Here is a 21,435-nt window from a genome sequence, read left to right on the forward strand (position 1 = left end):
AGCCCCAGTGTTGTGAGAATTACATGTAAAACAACAACGGAAAGGGGAGTGGAGAGACCTTTCAGGCACTCAGATACTACGGTAAGGGGGCGGTCCTTCGATAGGTCCCCCTACTCCAAGCACACCTACTCCTCCCATTTCATACTTTTTAAAGGGACGCTGTCATATACTAAAAAATAAAACCACCCCTCATTTGTGTACAGCCCGAGGCTGTGATCCCGCAATCAGATCCGCGAGAGCAGACCCTTCCCTTTCCATCACCGGAAAGCCAGTTACACAGGTTATGTGCCGGCAAAGTGAATCTCCCCCATAATTTGCTAGGAAATGGGATGGTTTACCTGCATTATTTTTAATGTGCTGTCCCTTAGTGCTTCTCTGCTGTTTTTTCTCATAGATGATCACAGTCGGGTGAAACTAAGGCCTTCGCCAGGAAAAGATTCTAAGCACAGTGACTACATTAATGCTAATTATGTTGATGTAAGTTGTTTGAATATTTTTTCTCCTTTCTTGTTGTAAATACGTTCATAAAGGGGGAAATCTATCCGATTGCTCCTTATGAAGCCTTTGTGTTTTCTGACTTCCCCTGGACTCCTGCTACAAACTCCTCAAATATTCAAAACAGGAAAGACACCTCTCTTTGTTATCTGTAAATTATTAATATGTCTGACCTGCTGCTGCTTTCATCTTACTTTGCATTTTGGTTTTCTTTGAAGGGTTACAACAAAGCAAAAGCCTATATTGCCACCCAGGGACCTTTAAAGTCTACGTTTGAAGATTTCTGGAGAATGATTTGGGAACAAAATACTGGAATCATTATCATGATTACAAACCTCGTGGAAAAAGGAAGAGTAAGGAACCATGTAGCTTGATAATGGCTACCCTTTTCTATTTAATATAGTGAATTAAATCCTGCCATCCGATTCATGAATGGGCAGAATTTGACCCATTAGCTTTCAATACACAAATAGCGTATTGCTATATCGTATGTAAATCCCATAGCGGAGATATAAATTACTAGGCATGATTTTTTACCCTTTCTAATAAACTCTAAATATGGTTTTAATAAAACCAAAATGACCCCAACCCATCTAATTCTCCCTTCATTCAGAGAAAATGTGATCAGTACTGGCCGACAGAGAATAGTGAGGAATACGGCAACATTATAGTCACATTGAAGAGCACAAAGGTACATGCCTGCTACACCGTCCGCCGTTTCACAGTCAGGAACACAAAAATGAAAAAGGTGAGTGAGCCCCCTCTGTTCATGTTAATTTCCTGTCTGGCTTGTTAAATGCAAGCAAGGGGTCTTGCCTGCTACGTGTACAACTTTCAGCAGCTGGCTGGTGGGAAATAACTAAGTGAAGCCCGGGTTACTGGCTGTCTGGCGACAGCATTTACCCTGCACCCACAGTACGGAGCTGTGCAGAGTTTGTTTTCCCTTGGGGGAGTTCTCATGGCCATTATTTCCCCACTGTCGTGTGCATTTCTCCCCGGGACTCTGTCTGCATTGAGCGGGAGGCAGAGCTGGGGGAGCAGGGGCACTTCTTCAGTTTAGCCTCAGCTGACATGCGCTTATTTGGACATGTCGATAGAGTTTGAAGTAGTTCCAGGCCTCCCCTTTCCGAATATTTATTCCTTGCTGGCTACGTTTTACATACAGGGTCAGAAGGGAAACCCCAAAGGGCGACAGAACGAGAGAACAGTTATTCAGTATCACTATACACAATGGCCTGACATGGGAGTGCCAGAATATGCTCTGCCTGTGCTAACCTTTGTGAGGAGATCGTCAGCAGCCAGGACCCCGGAAATGGGACCCGTGCTTGTACACTGCAGGTATGGCAACTCTGGTTCACTAGAGCGTGGAAAGCACACTTTGGATGCAACAGGTACTGCAGGTGGGTTCTTATTAACATGCAAATACAACACACCAATTCAAAGCAGAATGAAACTCATCTCAGTGCAAAGCCTTTGAACCACTTAATCCCAGCAGGTGTAAATGACGCCTCGGTCTTCTGCAAGGTGCCGACACAGGGGTGAATTTCAGATGCGAGCAAGGGGCTGGCAAAGGACATGTACAACTCCACGTACTTGCTATTTGCACTAGACATTTCGAAGGTTTGTTTACAAAATTCCAGCCATCCAACCAGGGAGTAACCATGTCTCTCTAGACTGATCAGTCATGCTCTGGGAATAAAGATTAATGAATAATCAAAGACATAGTTAAGGAATTAGTTTGCAAACCACCCATGGTCTGAAAGATGTTAGCACTGATTGTACGGCAAACAGTTATTGGGAAATAGTCTGGTCACAGATAACTTTCATAGAGAAAAAGCAAGTAAATTCTGTGGCTACATTATTCACTATGAATAGAACACCCAGTGCTAGCTATGGGGGAGCTCTCACAGATGTTAAGGTCAGAATAACCATCGTATGACTATAATGATCATCTAGTTTGACTTCCTCCATAGAGTTTCACCCACAATCACTGGTGTTAGCAGTTGCACTCAGCAGAGGCATCGCTACAGATGTCCTCAGAAGGAAGCTAGAGAGGGAAAAGGAAACAAACATTTGGAAAAATAGCTAAAATAAGCACACATTTTCATGTCATTGAAATCCTAGAATGCATGTAACATGTTACTTAAGGTTTCAGAGTAGCAGCCATGTTAGTCTGTATCCGCAAAAAGAACAGGAGTACTTGTGGCACCTTAGAGACTAACAAATTTATTAGAGCATAAGCTTTCGTGGGCTACAGCCCACTTCTTCGGATGCATATAGAATGGAACATATATTGAGGAGATATATATACACACATACAGAGAGCATAAACAGGTGGGAGTTGTCTTACCACCTCTGAGAGGCCAATTAAGTAAGAGAAAAAAACTTTTGAAGTGATAATCAAGCTAGCCAGTACAGACAGGTTGATAAGAAGTGTGTCTGTACTGGGCTAGCTTGATTATCACTTCAAAAGTTTTTTTCTCTTACTTAATTGGCCTCTCAGAGTTGGTAAGACAACTCCCACCTGTTCATGCTCTCTGTATGTGTGTATATATATCTCCTCAATATATGTTCCATTCTATATGCATCCGAAGAAGTGGGCTGTAGTCCACGAAAGCTTATGCTCTAATAAATTTGTTAGTCTCCAAGGTGCCACAAGTACTCCTGTTCTTTATGTTACTTAAGGACTTTAATGATCAGGAGGGTCAAGGTGTTCTAATACTGTAAAGTTTGGGGACAGAAATGTAGGAACTCTGTTTGCCGTTGCTAACATTTAATTGAATACAGCAGAATTATCAGGGTTTCTTTCCTGTCCTTTGCAGTGCTGGTGTGGGCAGAACTGGTACCTACATTGTGATCGACAGCATGCTGCAGCAGATACAAGACAAGAGCACAGTTAACGTCCTGGGTTTCCTGAAACACATCAGGACACAGCGCAACTACCTTGTTCAGACAGAGGTAAAGCTTGGAGTGATACTGAATTGAAAGCAGTGCTCGTTTTTATGATGTGATCAAAAAGGAAATGGGTTTTTCAGTTACTTCTCTCTAAATGCGGAATACGTTTCAGCAGGTGTTTTGGTGACTTGGAATGTCTTTTTTCAAGACCAGAAACTTTTGATTCCTCCCTTGACTTCTTAAGTATTGTTTAGATTATACTCATGAATGTATACTCCAGTCTGAGCGGTATTTGTAGACTGAGCTTGTTTTAAAAAGGAAATGTAACCCTTTCCTTCAGTGTGCTGTCCGCCTTCATTAATGACTCTGCTCGGTATAATTTTCTCCTAACTCTTAAACTGCTTGCTCTTGCCTTTCTAGGAGCAGTACATTTTTATTCATGATGCCTTGCTGGAAGCCATCCTTGGGAAGGAGACTGAAGTATCTGCAAACCAGCTGCATAGTTATGTTAACAGCATCCTTATACCTGGAATAGGAGGAAAGACACGACTAGAGAAACAATTCAAGGTAAAGGTTTATCAGGCATCAGGAGTGATTTCACACCCACAGCTCCCTATCTTTTGTCACTTGGAGAGTCTTTGCTATCATATCTAATAGGCAGAACGAAAGGCACCTGAACCAAAATGCTGGGTCCAAGCACCCCTGAATTTTGGAGACGTTTCAGATTGAACAACCTTAGTTACAATGATGTAAATCAGGACTAATGCTATTGAAGTCAGTGGAGTTTAGGGTGACCAGATGTCCCGATTTTATAGGGACAGTCCCGATAGTTGGGGCTTTTTCTAATATAGGTGTCTATTACCCCCCATGCCCTGTCCTGATTTTTCACACTTGCTAACTGGTCACCCTAATGGAGTTACACTAGTGTAAAATTGGTGTAAAGAGAGAATTGGGCACTCATTTGAACTATGCTGCTGACCCCTCATTCTATAAGGAGCTTGAACCAAAATGCTGAATCCAAACACTCCTTAGATTTAATTAGTTTTAGATCTAGATCAGGATCCAAACTTGGTGTCTCAGACCCATCTCTAGTTAAAACAAATGGAAATGGTTGTTGGTAGCGCAATTAAAATCCTCAGTATCATATGAACGGGGTAAATTAGTTTTCTTGAGACTCTAGAAAAAAAACAGCTGTTGCCGCTGTTGCTTTTCCAGTAATACATTACAGATAATTTCATCATTAAAAAAAAGTTTGCCGTTTTCTCACATTTAAGAATTAAAAGCCTCCAGCCGTTTAAGATTTTCTGATTACATTTTAAATACACATTTAAAACTACTTTGTGTTACTGTGTCTCATTAGGTGAATCTGTGCAGACCCTGTTTTCACAGTTAAACTCCCTCAGACAAGTACCAGTTAAAGACATGAAATCATTAAACAAATTAAACCAGGTGCCAAATGATTCAAAAAATGAATAGGCCATTTTCTGAATTCACTGGTGAGACTTTCTGGGTTTCTGTAGCATCCATGACATTTTAGAGGCTTAACAACCAAATTAAAAAAAAATTGCAGTAGGAGAAAAAATCAGCACAGAAAAATGTTGAGACTTTTTCTAAGTGGTAAATAATAACTATAAAAATGTTTTTAGAGAGTGGTGGCAACAAATGCAGAAATACCGCAGGGTATGTCTACAATGCAGTAAACCACCCACACCTGGCCCAGGTCAGCTGACTCAGGGTCCGGGGGCTATAAATGATGGTGTGGACGTTCAGGCCCGGGCTGGAGCCCGGATTCTGGGACCCTCCCTGCTTGCAGCGTCTCAGAGCCTGGACTCCAGCCGGAGTCCAAATGTCTCCACTGCCATTTATAGTCCCGCAGCCCGAGCCCCGCACGCCTGAGTCAGCTGACCTGGGCCAGCTGCAGGTGTTTGGTTTTGGTGTAGATGTACCCTAAGTGTCTTAGCCACATAATTCCCATTTTCAGAAGTGACTTGATGCTTAGAAGCCTATGTCCCAATGAGACTCCTCAGGGCCAGATGTATAAAGGGACTTAAGCACCTAAAAATGCACATAGGCACCTACTGGCATTTACCAAAATACTTCAGTAAGTTAGCTACCTAACTTGCTTAGGAGCCTTTGAAAATGGGACATTAGGCTCCTAAAGGTCTGTCTACACTAGGGCAGCATGTAGCGCCTAGACACTGCATGCCCAGCTAGCACGGGTATAAACAGCAGGATAGACAGTGAGGCGTGGCTTAGGCAAGTAGCATGCCCTACACGCCTGAACCCTGGGATATACATCCTGCACTGCTCTCTACACGCTCAAGCAGTGCCTCTCACATCTGCACTGGTAATGTCTCCCGGCCGGAGCTTTTCCTCGCCGTAGTGAACGGCTCCGGTAGCAGGAAAAGGCTCTGGTGGGAGGAGCAGCTCTCTGCTGCTGGAGCCTCTCCCCGCGGGAGCCTTTCCCTGCTGCATGTAGCGATAGAGTGCAGCGACAAGGGTGAACACGGCCGCCTTTCTGTGCGGCAGGTAGCTACATGGCTAAGACCTGTACTCTGCACACCATCGTAAGTGGAGACAAGGCCTACGTCGCTTTTGTACATTTGAAATTTTTGCCCTGGGTGAATATTGGCAGCTATTTGATGTTACTTGGAGGTTTGGAATATCAGTAGAGAAGGATTAATTGGCAAATGGGGGACACAGCACTTGGTTCTGGAGTGAGAGTTTTGAGTGAAGGGAGAAACCTTTGTCTGAGAGGGTTTTTAGCTTTTTTTTTTTCCTTTTTTTTTTTAATGGTGGCTGTTTCAAGTTGTTCAGAGGTTTGTAATAGTCCTGATGGGGATGGGATTAGCCACTGGGCCAACAGGTCTGTGCTCAGGGGCCCTGGCCAATTGACCTGCTACCCCCATGCCCCGACCCCGCTCCCCGCAGGAGCGTGAGGGGGCCTGCAGCCAAAAGGGATGGAGCGGGGCCCCCACTTGCTCTGGCCCAGGCCTCCACAAAAGCATAATCTGCTTCTGCCTCCACATACATGTAGAGAGCCAAATGGATCGTTAGGCAGAATATATCAGTGCCACCACATTTAATTGAATGCCCATTATATATCTGATAGAGGGATATCTTTGATGAGATTGTTAAACTGCTATTCTCTTGTTGATATTTTAATGAATAGAGCTGGTCAAAAAATTTTCAACCAGAATCTTTTCCAGCTAAAAACTGGGGTTTTGTTGAAAATAAAATCACATGAAAATGTTGTCAGCTAAATTTTGATATTTTTTTTAGTGAGAAATTTCAAAACAAAACTTTTCATTTCAGTTTTTGAGAATTTGAAATTTTAATGTTCCCCTTCATTTTTCCTTTTTTGACACGCAGAACAATAAAATTAATAATGTACAGGTTTTATTCCACTTTTTCCAATCTCTTTTTACTTTTTTCCCCACTCTGCAACATTTCAAATCTTTGCCGTCTCTGGGAAAAATTACACAAGAGTAAAAAGAAAAATGTAACTCTGGCACTCTGAAACTGTTCCAAAGTTGAGGAACTTTTGAAAAGTTAGAGTGGGAAAAGAAAAAATAGAGGAAAAAATTGAAAGAAAAAACAAAACATTACCCCTCAGCATCATTCATTCTATTGCATTAATTGGCAAAATAAACAAAAAAAGGAGAAAAGGAAGAAAATAAAAAAATTAAATAAAATTTTTTTTTAAAAAACCAAATCCAAAATTTTGATTAAAAACTAAGTGAAATATTCATTTAATTTTGTTTAGAGATTTCCCACAAAAAGTTTAAAATGAAAATTTTTCATTTGAAATTATTTTTGTGGTAGGAAAAACAAGGTTTAGGACCAGCTCCAATATTGACGACCTACTTTTGCTTCCAACAGTATCGAGCCATTGTAATGACTCTTGATATAATAACTGTGTAACATCGAAAGTGCTGCTCTCAGAGCAGGATAGTGATACAGAAGGAGTGCAGTGTATCTGCACAATTTTCTTTCCTTTTTGTCTTTCCTTTTCCATAAGCTACATCAAACTTTGAATGCCTCTAGGGTATTCCATCCTGCAGAAGCAGGTATGAGGAGCTTGATTCTACAGCAGAGCTCTAGCCCAGCGGAGAGTTGGCGTTGACAAAATATCAGTCACCGTCCCCTTATTCTTCACCACCTGGTCCCAGCATAAATTAAAGCTGCTTTGACTTCTCCCTGTGGAGAATTAGGCATAAAGGAGCCTTGATCTGCCACTCCCTCTGTTCTCCCCCTGACCGCCTGCTTCACATTCCCTGCCTCCCCTTATACTGAGCAGTGGAGTTCTGGTCCAGAAAGCAGAAGAACCAGCTTTGCACCAGCAATGATTTTCCCCACACAGAAGGATACTCCAGGACAAATCTCCTGCCACCTCAACTTCATTCTGTGCCACGGAAGCGGCACAAAGTGAACCTGGCAGACTGGAGAACGTGCCCCAAGATGGCTGGCCTCAGCTGAAAGCGTTTTGGGCTCACAATAGGCCACAGCAGTAAATAAACTTCCTTAGGCATGAGCTTGTTTCAATTTAAAAAGGGAGAGAGAGAGAGAGGCTTGCTTTTGTTGGTTTTTTTCCCCTGAGACCTGCTAGTGGGCTAAACATCCCTGCAGGGCTTCAGAATAAATTGTCAAAAGTAACTAAATCTAGAGTGTTCTTTGAAAATCAACTTGGAATGGAATTTCATTTTGATGTGTGCCAAAGCTGAGATCTGTGGAGACCTTAGTATCCAATAAGCAGCCATATATTTTATGAAGAGGATGATTCCTATTGGCATTTTGAGTACTTTAAGCAAATCTGACCATACAGCTTGTTCTTCCGGTGAGGTATTTTTTCTAGGAGCTGCCAAGGAAAAACTTTCCTCTTCCTTTTGAGGGCTATGAAAACTTCGTCAAACCAGTTCCTACTTATTTTCTTTCAGCTGGTTACACAGTGTAATGCAAAATATGTGGAATGCTTCAGTGCTCAGAAAGACTGCAACAAAGAGAAGAACAGAAACTCATCAGTTGTGCCCTGTAAGCTCACCTCTTTGGTTTGATTACTGCTTAGCATAACTTTTTGTGTTGAATTCTGTTGGTTATGCATGAAGAGGCATAGCAGCCAGGAAGGAGAATGGTTGTGTTTTGTTCAGCCAAAGATGTCTTGTCTTTAGAAATTACTATGGTGAAACTGAGCAAAAGGACCTGGTGATGGTGTCAGCATAATGCATTGTCCAAGCAAAATGTTAATCTGAGGAGTTTAAGTTTTTGGATAATTATATGGCGGGGGGGGGGGGGGGGGACTTTCTAGCTACGGAATCACAGTAATGCAGTCATGTTTGCATCTGTACTCGGATAATATCTCGCAATGCGATTGAAGTTGATTGTTTGGTAGTGTTGCTACTATGAGTAAATTACCACATTTGGCTCAGTTAGTAGTACATTATGCACACTCTCAAAAAAAAATTGGGGGACTGGAAATATAAACTACATTTCTTCCCTTTGGAGGAGACGAGATGTGCTGAGGGAGTTATGTATGTTCTTGGGTGACTAATCAACGGGGATTGCCTCAGCTGTGGAGACAGCTGCCTGCTTGCCCCAAGGTCGGCGAAATGGTCATAAAGCAATGCTAGAAAAAGACTGGAGAAGCAAAATAAATCAGATGGTTTTGTGTGCAAATAGAGGCGAATAGAACGCTGTAGTCAAGAATGATCTGAAATCCCCTGCCATCACTGCATAGACTGTTATTTGATAATTCAGCCTGTTGTGAAAAGCTTTGCTATAGTAAAATCTGATTCCTGAAATTACTTTGTCCTTGTAGGAATATTGTACAACATTTCATTTTATATTCTGCTTTGGCTGGCAATGCTTTATCACAGTTACAGTGCGGGCCTGCTGCTGAGGGAGATGGGAGTTGTGTTAGATCTGATTTGTTAAAGTCATCTCAGAAATTCATGCTTTCTGCACCATGCCATGACCAGACTGTGATCATTTTTTTCATCTTATAGCTGAACGTGCTAGGGTGGGTCTCGCGCCACTGCCTGGAATGAAGGGAACTGATTACATTAATGCCTCTTATATCATGGTGAGAAAATCAGCACTTAATTATAGAGCAAAATCAACTGAAAGGTGTTAAATACCAGATTCCTACAATTGTCTTAATTTTGCATATAATGATTGAGTATAAAAGTTTTAACACATTTCATAATGTAAAACTTTTAACTATCTTTAATAAAAGATCATTGTTTAAAATATTTAAATTATGCAAAGCATTTTTATGGAATTAATTTTTCCATTACATGCACTCAAATAAATATTGGCATTAAGAGTAAATGAAAGCAGCAGGGACTCTGAGAAGTGGAAATGTACTCAGAGTGAAAATGGTTTGTGTAGAAATATTAATAATAGCACAGGAAAAAATTAGACTTGTACTGGATGTTTTCAGCTGTAGTCAAAACAACATTATCTGTTCCTATAAATCAAATGTAATGCTTTGAAAGTACTCAGTGTAATAAGGGACTGTGTGGTTCTGTCTTCGCTTTATAAGGGTTACTACAGGAGCAATGAGTTCATCATAACCCAGCATCCCCTTCCACATACAACTAAAGACTTTTGGCGAATGATCTGGGATCATAATGCACAGATCATTGTCATGCTGCCAGATAACCAGAGCTTGGTAAGTTAAACACTTAACTATGTATATACTATACTTCAATTACCGAGCACAGCAGGGTGCCGGAATTGGGGCACTCATGCACGCTGTTTATGTTTCCATTGAAAATGTAGCTAATTTTGAGCCATCTACTTAAATCTGAGTTCATACAACAAGCTTGTTACAGTCAACCATGTCGCTGATCTCTTTCAAATCGATTGTATCCTCCTATAGGTGAAAGGTAACCTCAACTAGTGTATCCTGCCAGGACTGAATTACTAATGAACTGAAGGAAACCATACCGTTTCCTCAGAGCAGAGCAAAAATGATAGTTTAAGACTCTGTGCTATGTGTTTGTGGCCCGTGTGACGGAAAGGATGGGGACAATGAAGTTATTCGTTTGCCAGGGGCTACGGTTAAGGACAGCAAGTGGTAACCGAGACAATAGTGTAGTTATTAGTTTGCTTGGGGGGGGACCTAAGGTTAAGGAGATCAAAGAGAGGATAAATACATGATTTCTGATTGAAGGGGGAAAGCAGTTGTGGTTGTATATGTGGATATAAATGGAAATAAAAGAGAGGGAGAATTCAAGTGTTGGAGGTGAGACAGGTGAAGTGTTAATGATAGCTTTCAGGTTAACCGGCATATGCCTAAGAAGAATGAGTGCTGAAAAGGATTAAGGTCTGAACAGTTGATTTTTTTCATATGTGCCTGACTAAAGTGTGGCTGAGAATGGTAGGGAAACAATGGTCTTCGTTCCTAGAAAAGAGTGGTTGTGAGGGCTGCCACGTTTATATTCTTCCTTAGTGCAGTGAGATTAAAGGGATCAGCAGGAATTCCCAGGGAAAGAGCTTTCAGATAAGCACTATCAAATCAAAAAGAATTGATGAAAAGAGAGAGTGTCAGGTGAAAATGAAGAGGATGCTCCTGCCTTTAAAAGCACACGAAGCAATGCTGCTGAACAGTTCTGATTATGATATAACTGGGAGAGGTGACACGTGACTAGATATGAAAATACCTTGCAACTCGTCTTGGAAGGCACGTAGTGCCAGATTCTGTTGTGAGGAGGGTGGTGGGGGTTGCCCTGGAAACAGGCGCCGGAATTTGGCACAAACTTTGTGATATGGTTAATGTCAATATGGGTGAAGCTGAACATACAGTGCTGAGAGAAAGATGACAATGCAGACTGACTACTGTGTCTGAGGAAGAAGGGTGAAATTATGGAACAATCAACAATATTAGGGACTATTTGAATATGATTCTATAAACTGAGGGCAACCTTTTCAGAAGCACCTGAGTGACTGGAGCCTAAGTCCTGTTTTCAAAACAGACATAAGCACTTGGGAACCTAAGTATCATTGAAAGTCTTGCCCTGGGCACAGAGGGAGAAAATGGATTCATAGATGCAGAGGATAATGGTTCATGTTTTTTCAGAAGGAAAAACAATTTGCCTGATCTTGTCCTCAGAGACACAGGCAAGCAATGCCATGTAGTATGTCCAATTAACTTCTATGCTTATGCCGGCGCGTACCATACGACCTTGAATCCAAGAACAGGCACAGGCGTTGTCAGTGTAATCTACAGCTGGTTATTCATGAAAAGTACTGAAACTCTTAATCCTTTTTTCCCCATCGCTGCGCTCTTTTTATTTAGAATTTACCCTTGCTCCTTCAGTAGACGATTTTTGCCGTAGACTAAAGTTTACAGAGAATTAAGCTGACCTGCTGTTTTCCTCAGGGTTAGGAATGTTTGGGTTTCTTTTTCTCCGTTCATAAAATTTCAACAACTAGATACGACAACCTCCAGTGTTCTGATCCAAAGCACAGTAAAGTCTGTCAGAATCTGTCCCCTGACAGTACTGGCTTTGGATGAGACCAAGATAGATAAGAATTAAAGACAATAACAAACAATTTCTAAAGTTCACTCAGTGTTTCTAAACAGGTACCTGACCTGACTGCAAAAGAAAGGGAGTAATGTACTGGGTAGACAGCAGGTGGTGTAGTCTGGGAAAGATTGTGTCTACATAAAGGTTAAGTGTAAGTTAACTAAAATAACCATTTCCCTATGAAACCAATTAAAAAGCGGAGTTGCACTATTTGGGAGGCACAGGAAGGATTACTTGAGGTTTGCTGACTACTCTAATAAATCTCTTTTAGACACAAACAGTTTCTGGTCATGTCTATGTATCAAATCTGTTTCTGGATCCATTGGATTTTGCAATCATACATAAAATAAGCTATTTGGAAGACTGCAGTGATCTGTTTGTTTTACTCCCCCAGGCAGAAGATGAGTTTGTGTACTGGCCAAGTCGTGAGGAATCCATGAACTGTGAGGCCTTTACCGTGACCCTTATCAGCAAAGACAGACTGTGCCTCTCTAATGAAGAGCAAATTATCATCCATGACTTTATCCTTGAAGCTACCCAGGTAAAGTGAACCCCCACAATAGGTGCATTTGGGCTCTCCCTTTCATCCAACGCGTTAGCGCCTTCAGTTAAACTTTGCAATAAGACAGAGTTTGCAAATGACTTTCAAAAGGATTTACTTGTAAATATATTGCCTGTGTGTCCGATGCAAGGGGAAGGATATTGATACCGGTTCCTTTTCCTTCTCACTCCCCAGACACTGAGATTCAGTGTCCTGTTTCCCCTTTTATAAATTCAGATTTTATAAATGAATTGTTTTGAAGCGATGATGGTGGCTCTGCATTTGCTAAACCACATTTATATTGAGCGACAACACCTATACTTTGACTGCTGTCACAATGGCAGATGTATTTAGCTGCAGAGAAGAAGATATTGTTACAAGCCCTTGGTAGCCTTTTTAGTCTGGATACCTTTGGTCGCTCTTCTCTTGTTTGACCAGCTGCCCTTGGAATATTAGAGATGCTGAAGAGACCAGTGGGCTAAGAAAGACCTATGTGGAGGTGGGCCCTGAATTGAAATGGAAAATATTTAAACAATTAAATATTTCATTATATTCAAAATGATTTAGTATGGACCCAAATCTGCTCCCTGGAGCCTCAGAGATGCCAGAACTGCACAGCTTGGCTGTGTTCTGCATTCACCCAGACCTCACTGAATCCTGCATGGGCAACTACACAGCCATTGCATGGTTGGATAATGTCTTCCCCTCTCCACAGGTGCATGCACATTGCCTGCCTCTGCATCACAGTGAGGGGAAGGATTTGTGCAGCTAACTGGCAACGAGTGGAGTCTCACAGAGGCTACGCAGCCTGCAGGCTGTTGAGTGATGGCTCTGAGATGAAGAGAGGATAGGGAGAGGGGCGCTGTCCAGCAGGCAGGAGGTTCCCCCTGTAGCAGTTAGGGTGAGGGGAGAATTTTGTTATCATGCAGGCAGGGGCAAGGCTCACCCTGGCATTTGCTGTACCATGGGCATAAAGAGATTTACTGAAGACTACCCAGAAATGCTACACGCCAACACACCCTGGTCCTCTCGAAGAGCTGCAGGACCAAGAGCTCTGTGATCTAACTCAGTAGTTCTCAATCGGTGGTCCGCACACACCCCTGGGGGTCTGCAGACTATGTCTAAAGGATTTGCAAAAGGTGGTCATTACCATAGAACAGTGGCTTTGAACCTGTGATCCACAGACGCCTGAGTGTCTGCAGACTATGTAGATTTCCAAAGGGGTCCGCACCTCCATTCGAAATGTTTTAGGGGTCTGCAAATGAAAAAAGGTTGAGAACCACGGGTCTAACTCATCTCTACAGAGAGGAGGACTCCACTTCCTCTCCCCACCACGGACCCCTTCAAAGAGAGAGAGGATCAGGTGAACTTGGAACAATTCTGGGGTCTGTTCCTGGCTGTGCTTTCTGCTTGTGTAGGAGCAGCACCACGGTTAATGCAGTCCTCGGGGAGGGAGGGAAGCTTAGGGTCCATAGTCAGCTCCTCGGAGAGAGGACTGGGAGAAAAGTGCTGGGCATCACCGCTTCGGCCCCCACTTGTGTGCCAGCCTGTCTGTCCCTGGATTGCTCAGCTTGCTGCACAGCGGAATACACAGCGGTCTGGGTGCATAGACAGTATACGTGCACATAGGTGTGGATGATGCACTCATCCATGTCTAACGTCGTTGCTCCTGACCTGCCGGGAGATGAGAATACTATTTCCATTTCTGGCCCCTCTCGTTTCTTTCATTGACGGGCAGAATGGGGAGGAATGTCCCGCTATAAAGAAGCCTCAGCATCCCTAAGTGTGTGAATATGGAGTTAACATGGCTAACGACAGGATGGTTTTTCGTTTCAGGATGACTACGTTCTGGAAGTACGCCACTTTCAGTGTCCCAAATGGCCAAACCCAGATGCTCCCATAAGCAGTACCTTTGAACTTATCAATGTAATCAAGGAAGAGGCCTTAACAAGGGATGGCCCCACCATTGTTCATGATGAGTATGTCATCTGCCTTCTCTCATTTACATACAGCTTGTAAAAGAAATTTTACACTGGATAAGGGTGTAGATGGAGGAAAATGTCCTCACTCCTCTGGAGAGGATGGGTTTTCATGGCCTAAGCTTCACAATCTAAGTACCTAGCCTCCCTGAATTGCAGCCAGTCATCATGCTTCAAAGGCAAATAAATTGAATTTAATGCAGTTTATTATGTTTGGGGCTTTCAGGCCAGACCCTCCCCCCGCCCCCAAATTCTAATAGCTTTAAAACCGGTGAGAGCCATAGTTTAGACCAGACTCCAGAGTTGTTTTTTTATTAAACCAGTTTCAAAACCACCCCAGGACCCCTGTGTAATAATGTAGGTCTAATGTGCCACCTATGACACAGGGCTTTACTTCAACAGTATGTAAATAGGATTGAACCAGTTCAGCTCTGCTGGTTCTCAAGGTGCACAGCAAGGATAATTTCTGCCAAAGAAGCTGAGGTTTCTTTATGGTGGGTTTATTTTGCCCACTTCCTACAGCCATTCTGTGGAGCCATCTTGACATCAGCTGGATGAGAAGGAAACACCCTCCCCCGCAAGAGGTGTCGCTGCTTTCTAAGAAATAGTTCTGCAAAGCAACCGCATGTTTGTGTGCCCAGTAACAATTCAACAGCTGATTATAGGGGATGCTAAGGGTACGTCTACACTTACCTCCGGGTCCGGCGGCAGGCAATCGATGTTCTGGGATCGATCCCGGAAGTGCTCGCCGTCGACGCCGGTACTCCAGCTTGGCGAGAGGAATACACGGCATTGACGGGGGAGCCTCCCTGCCGTGTCTGGACCCGCGGTAAGTTCGGACTAAGGTACTTCGAATTCAGCTACGTTATTAACGTAGCTGAATTTGCGTACCTTAGTCCGAAGTGGGGGGGTTAGTGGGGACCAGGCCTAATTCTCATATCACGCATTCATTTTTACTGATGCTTTGCATACATTCATGGCAGTTTCCAGCGCTGGAAAATGTACTGGTTGTAAAGCAGAGCCTAGTGCCTGACAGACCCACAACAGCTCTTCTCAGAGGGAGAAATTCACCACCATGCAGAGGACCAGCACAAGAATTATGCACCACTTAAGTGCCAAGGAAGCCCATGCAGGTTGAACTCTTAGTCTGGGAACCACTTTGAAGAACTGTTGTGAGAGCCATTAGACCAGCCATGATCTTTAGTCAATGCTGCAGCAAGATACATTGGAGCTAATGGGGAAATCTTTGAGGCCTTACTTATTTTGCAGAAGCCTTACCATGCACTGGGATTTCAGTGGTCAGCCAGGCTAATGACTGAGATGTAAAATCGCATGTTAGTATTCTGCTGCTGCAAAGCAACCTTTCCGGTAAAGTATTGCTACTACAACAGGTTCTCGTGACAAACTCCTACAAAGAGTGACTGGGGCCTGGGCAATGGGTTTTCTGCCTCTCTAATGCATAGTGTAAGCTCTATTGCATTTTGGCAGCTTTTATTAATTTGAGGCTAGTTTTAATATTAATGCTTTGGCCAGTCTGGAGTGCCGTTTTGCTGCACTTGCATTATTCAAGATTATGCTTTACCAAATTAGAACCGTTATTGATTTGGGCATTTCATGCTCGACACCCCTCTCCCTCCTTCCCTCCCAGAAAAAAACCCCAAACAAATCCTCAAAACTGTGATTCTAAAAGCACTGAGTAACTTTTTTCTGTAAATTGCTTTTTTGGTTTATTTGTCGTAGTCAGTGATTTTTATTTTTATGCCTAGCATATAATGTGTATTGCACCTTTGATTTGGAGGCTGAGCAAATGTAGCTGAAAATGAAAATCTCCCTTTAGTATGTGCAACAGCCGCATCCAATAATCCACTAATAATTACAACTGTGGATTAATTCCAATTGTATGGATTTGCAAATACTAAATGCAAATGGGATTTAGGAAGCACTTGGTAGACGACTTGATGAAGAAACATTTCTAAAAAGTTCTGGAACTCTACCTACAAACCACATGTTAAACGCTAACAATTTACACCCAAATCTTCAAACATGGCTGCCTATATTTAGGCACCAAATTAAGGATTTTCTGGTCTGATTTTCCAAGATGTTGAGCACACAACAGCTCCCATTTAGGACATTGAGAGCTGTAGGTAATCAGCCTCTCTGAAAATCAGTCCATTAGTGCCTTAAACAGGCATTTAGGTGTCTCCCTTTAGGCACCTATGTTGTCCTTAACCCATAAAGACAATGAGCCCGGCCTTGTTTGGTGTGCAGTTCGTAAGTGACTAAGGCAAGGCCCATGCTGACTGAGACAGAGGGGCGTCACTTTTGACTAAATTCAGTTTGCAGTTATCTTCAGAAATCACAGAGGCAGTGTTGTGTTTAGTCCTATTAAAATGAGGCAGAGATCCTGTGGAAATAATAGCATGTAATCCTGGGTTTAAAGACTGTATCGCAACACAAACATAGAAGGGGAACCAGAGTCAAGGTTGGCTTGAGTTCTTAACTTTCTTTTAACATAGTCTTTGCAATGGGTTTGTTGCTATGGGCATGGGCGTGGCTGGAGCTTGCTCCATACCAGCAATCCCTGGCACAGACATTTCACCTGACTCTGGTGTCTCACAAACAGGTTCTGCGCTGCCCTCAGGTCACAAACCATTGCTAAAATTCTGATAGGGTGCCTCCAGTGAATCAGTATCAGGCCTGGTCTACACTGGGGAGGGGGGGAGGGGGTCGATGTAAGATACGCAACTTCAGCTATGGGAATAGCGTAGCTGAAGTCGACGTATCTTATTTCGACTTACCTCCCGTCCTCACGGCGCGGGATCGACGGCCACGGCTCCCCCGTCGACTCTGCTACCGCCGCTCGTCCTGGCGGAGTTCCAGCGTCGACGGGAGTGCGTTCGGGGATCGATATATTGCGTCTAGACGAGATGCGATAGATCGATCCCTGATAGATCGATTGCTACCCGCCAATCTGGCGGGTAGTCTGGACATACCCTCAGTAGCATTTCTTGAACGTCTTTATATCTCAGCCACACCCAGAAGTGCTGCCTTTTGCCTTCAAACGAGACCTAGCTCAATTGAAGGGTGTTAACGAGATGTTTGTCATTGACTCATGGGCACTTAGTATCCAGCTTAGGCTTTGTCTACACTGGACTTTCGTTGGGAAAACTTTTGTCCTTCGAGGGTGTGAAAAAAACACACACACCCCAACGACAGAAGTTTTGCCAACGAAAAGCGCCGGTGTGAACAGCGCTTTCTTGGAAGGAGAGCTCTCCTGCCGGCAAAGCTACTGCCCCTCGTTGGGGGTGGAAGTTTTTTGTCGGCGAGAAGGCTCTCTCCTGCCGACAAACAGTGGCTACACTGCATGTCTTTTAGCAGCATGGCTGTGTTGCTAAAAGGTGCGTAGTGCAAACATAGCCTTAGACTGTCTTACATAATTGTCAGAGGGAGCGGAAGAATTAAGCTTGTTTGGTTGTCATGGCCTGTGATTTGCTTGAGTTCCCATAAACGTATTGTAAAATACACTCCGACATAATGGAAACGCTTCTACGCAAACAGAGTGTGAAATTTAACTCTGCTTTTGCGCAGTCCAAGCAGGGTATTTTTAAACGGTTCACATTATTTGGTTGATACAGTTCTTTATATATATGGTTAATGCTGCTTGGCTAGTCAAATGGCTAAAAATGACTTGTTCGCCCATATAGAGTAGAACATTGAATATTTACAAAAAGTGAAGAAAACAATGTATGTAGCACTTGGATAAGCCTGAATCAAAGCTCCGTGGCAATTTGCCAAGGAGCCCAGGTTCACCTCTGTACGTCTGACCATGGCGGTGTTGTGGTTTGCAGGTATGGAGCTGTGTCAGCCGGAACGCTGTGTGCCCTGACCACCCTTTCCCAACAGCTGGAGAATGAAAATGCTGTCGATGTTTTCCAAGTGGCAAAGATGATCAATCTTATGCGGCCTGGAGTATTTACAGACATTGTAAGTCTTTCAGTGGAGGATAAAATTAGTCCTTTATAAGGCTTGTGCTGACAAGTAAAACTTGAATTAAAACGCACACACAACATGGTGTCCATCACCAAGCCTTGTTGCCTCTGCTGCCAAGCAATGGAAGTTGCTTAATGGGCCTGTTTGTGTTTTCATGCAGCTACGAGGCTCCCACACAGGCTCTCACTACATTAAGCACATTCAGAAAATAATCCCAACCAGTGCTACTACTGCTTTAGCAGAACCAAAGAGAGGGAGCCTTAGTGAAATGATGGGCCTGATTCTGGGAATCACTCCACTCCCTCTACACTGAAAACGTGTCAGATTCCCCCGTGGGTATAGACACAGTCCCAGCATCGGGGATAGAGGCGGGACTGGGTCATAACGTGCTGCACTCCAGCTATCCTTGTCTGGTGGCCCCTAACCATAGCCAATTGATATAGTTCAGAGTAACCCTCAGACTAAGACCCAGAATCAAGGAGCCATAACTGTCTTCTTCACCCACTCCTGCCCCCAAGCTGCCATCTGAGAATCTAGCCCGACATCTATAGTTAGTGTCTGTTTATATACTCAGAGCCAATATTCACAAAGCCATCAAATCACCGCCATTCTGACTGTGGTTTTACAGAGTCATTACTCATAAATTCTACGACATTGTTAAAGATACACATAACAATGAAATGAAAGAGGAAAAAAGAAAATGGCTAACTGGAAGGAAGCCCCAATTACTAGAACGTTGGCAGAAGCCTTCTTAAGTTTGCCCTGATGAACCGTACAGTTTCTTGCATGTTACATAATGTACTTCACAAGTGCATTTCTGGCCTGATCCGATACCTTTGAAATCAATGGAAAGATTCCAGACAACACTGTATCAGTTTCTGTAAGAGTCACCCTAAATATAAGGCAGTATTACATGTGCTGGGTTTGGTTGCTCACCAGATAGTCTCTTTGCTGTCTGTAGCATCCAAATTTGTATGCATTAAACTGGCAAAACTACAAAACTGACAAAAATAATGCTTCATATTCTGTAACATCTTAATGCTTTCCACGTGGTAACAACAATTGTTCGTTATGTCCTCTGAATATGGGAGGATTTAAACTTTATAGTTTAAATACTGGCCTGATATGGTAGCATTGACTGAGTAGAGAAGACAGCAAGATGAAAGTAAATAAATATTCTATAAGAATTTGAAAACATGGCAGCATGCCTGTGAAGCGCCTTAGTTGGGCATGATCTGTTACTGAATTTCTGGACCACATTTAACGATTACAATCATATTGGTGATTTTACTGGCCCCATGCATTTCATGTGAAAATAATGGGTTCATTCTGATGACTCTTCATAACCAGTTGCACTGGAAACACAAAGCAGAAATGCATTCTCTTAAACAGCATGGGGATTGAAACCATTTGTCCTTTTCATTCTAGGAACAGTACCAGTTTCTTTATAAAGCAATGCTAAGCTTGGTGAGCACTAAGGAAAATGGAAATGGTCCCATGACACTGGACAAAAACGGTGCTGTGATGGCCAATGATGAACCGGATCCTGCAGAAAGCATGGAGTCTCTTGTCTAATTGGAATCTTGAAAAGGCACTTAATTTGTAGAACTTCTGAAGACTGAGTGAACTTTTTTGAGGCCTTTTTTGCCAGACTCTAGGTTATACAATAACCCAATTACTTTTTTACACTGATAAAAGTTTTGATATTTATTTTTTGCCATTTTATGTCTTAATGGTATCCTACTGAGCATTCGCACCTCTGTTTCTTTCACTCAGTGCACCGCAATTTTATCTAGTTTGCACTATATGATCAGTGTTACTGCCTATAATACTCTAATACAAAAGCAAGCCCTGATGTGACATTCCATGACAGCAAACATGCTACTTTTTAGTTTAAATACAGTGAAGTTTTGTTAACTACAGTGACCCTTGAATCTTAAATCTTGAATGCTAGACCAGATGGATTCTTTCTACAAGAAATACTGCACCCCGTCATACTCCTAATATTTATTGCTTTAATTTTAATTGTTGTAGGTCTTCTGTATTCCAGTTCAGTGGATAAGCAATATTCATCCTTTCTTGATAAAATGTGGCAGGTGATTACTAGCTACAGTGAAGGTATAATAGCCTCATGGAGCTGAAACAATTGCTTCTGTATTGTTTCAGATTCTGCTTTTGTATACTTTGAGGCCTAAGAATTGCTTCACGTGGAACATATAAAATTACATTAAAAAAACGTATAGAACAACTCATACCTGGGACACGGTCACGGATTTTGACATTACAGCTTCAAAGCTTCCCCAATTATTCAGAATAAAAATGTCAGTTTTAGATTTTAAAGCCGCCATATGGGAAAGTGTGTTATTTTTTATTTTCATCGAAGCCAATTCAATGAAAACTGTGCTACGATCAAAAATAGGTCTGTTTTCAGACACATGAAGGTAGCAATATTTTACATTACTAAGCTATTCAATCTTTTAAACACATTAATTTCCTTACTATTTCTTGAACAGGACCTCACACCTAATGGTATGTCACATGGCGAAGACAAGCGTTTCTTAATTTCATAACTGTTAGATGCCATTTTTACAGGTGTGTAATTTTCTTATTTTAGTTCTAAAACATAAAGTACTGATCCATATTTACTGGTGAAGCAAACTAATAAAAATAACTACCTATAAAAGTACATTCTTCCTCTTTTATTCTTTGCCAAACTAATTATTTAGTACAAACCTCTTGATTCCATTCTCCCTCCCACATAAATCAAACAATTTCCCCAAATTACATTATTTAAACAGTGTTGTTATCTTGAGCACTTAGATGTAATCCCTCATTGGTTCCGTAATCCTGTGCATTTTGATCCCAGTTCGGCAAAGTACTTAAGTCTATCCCTATCGAGCAAAACCCTTAAGCAACTGCTTAAAGCTAAGCACGTCCATAACAGCTTTGCTAAATAGGTATGGTTTGCTCTAAAATTGGATATGTTAATTTGACAGTTCGGATG

The 21,435-nt window shown here is 42.4% G+C and overlaps 1 protein-coding gene across 8 annotated transcripts in view; it reads left to right on the forward strand.

The window, feature by feature from the left end:
• Nucleotides 1-21,114, forward strand: part of PTPRG (protein tyrosine phosphatase receptor type G) — a 579,897-nt gene extending 558,783 nt beyond the window's left edge. For all 8 annotated transcript variants that reach the window (XM_065550638.1, XM_065550639.1, XM_065550634.1 and 5 more), the window contains 13 exons: nucleotides 395-477; nucleotides 714-848; nucleotides 1,109-1,243; nucleotides 1,661-1,833; nucleotides 3,318-3,453; nucleotides 3,811-3,957; nucleotides 8,328-8,421; nucleotides 9,393-9,469; nucleotides 9,932-10,060; nucleotides 12,316-12,462; nucleotides 14,299-14,441; nucleotides 18,290-18,425; nucleotides 19,860-21,114. In XM_065550638.1, the coding sequence (XP_065406710.1) occupies nucleotides 395-477; nucleotides 714-848; nucleotides 1,109-1,243; nucleotides 1,661-1,833; nucleotides 3,318-3,453; nucleotides 3,811-3,957; nucleotides 8,328-8,421; nucleotides 9,393-9,469; nucleotides 9,932-10,060; nucleotides 12,316-12,462; nucleotides 14,299-14,441; nucleotides 18,290-18,425; nucleotides 19,860-20,006 (1,682 nt within the window). In that variant the 3' untranslated portion in view covers nucleotides 20,007-21,114. The remainder of the gene's footprint in view (nucleotides 1-394; nucleotides 478-713; nucleotides 849-1,108; nucleotides 1,244-1,660; nucleotides 1,834-3,317; nucleotides 3,454-3,810; nucleotides 3,958-8,327; nucleotides 8,422-9,392; nucleotides 9,470-9,931; nucleotides 10,061-12,315; nucleotides 12,463-14,298; nucleotides 14,442-18,289; nucleotides 18,426-19,859) is intronic.
• Nucleotides 21,115-21,435: the final 321 nt, after the last annotated feature.

Source organism: Chrysemys picta, chromosome 7, assembly GCF_011386835.1.
Source record: "Chrysemys picta bellii isolate R12L10 chromosome 7, ASM1138683v2, whole genome shotgun sequence".
Taxonomy (NCBI): Eukaryota; Metazoa; Chordata; order Testudines; family Emydidae; genus Chrysemys; species Chrysemys picta.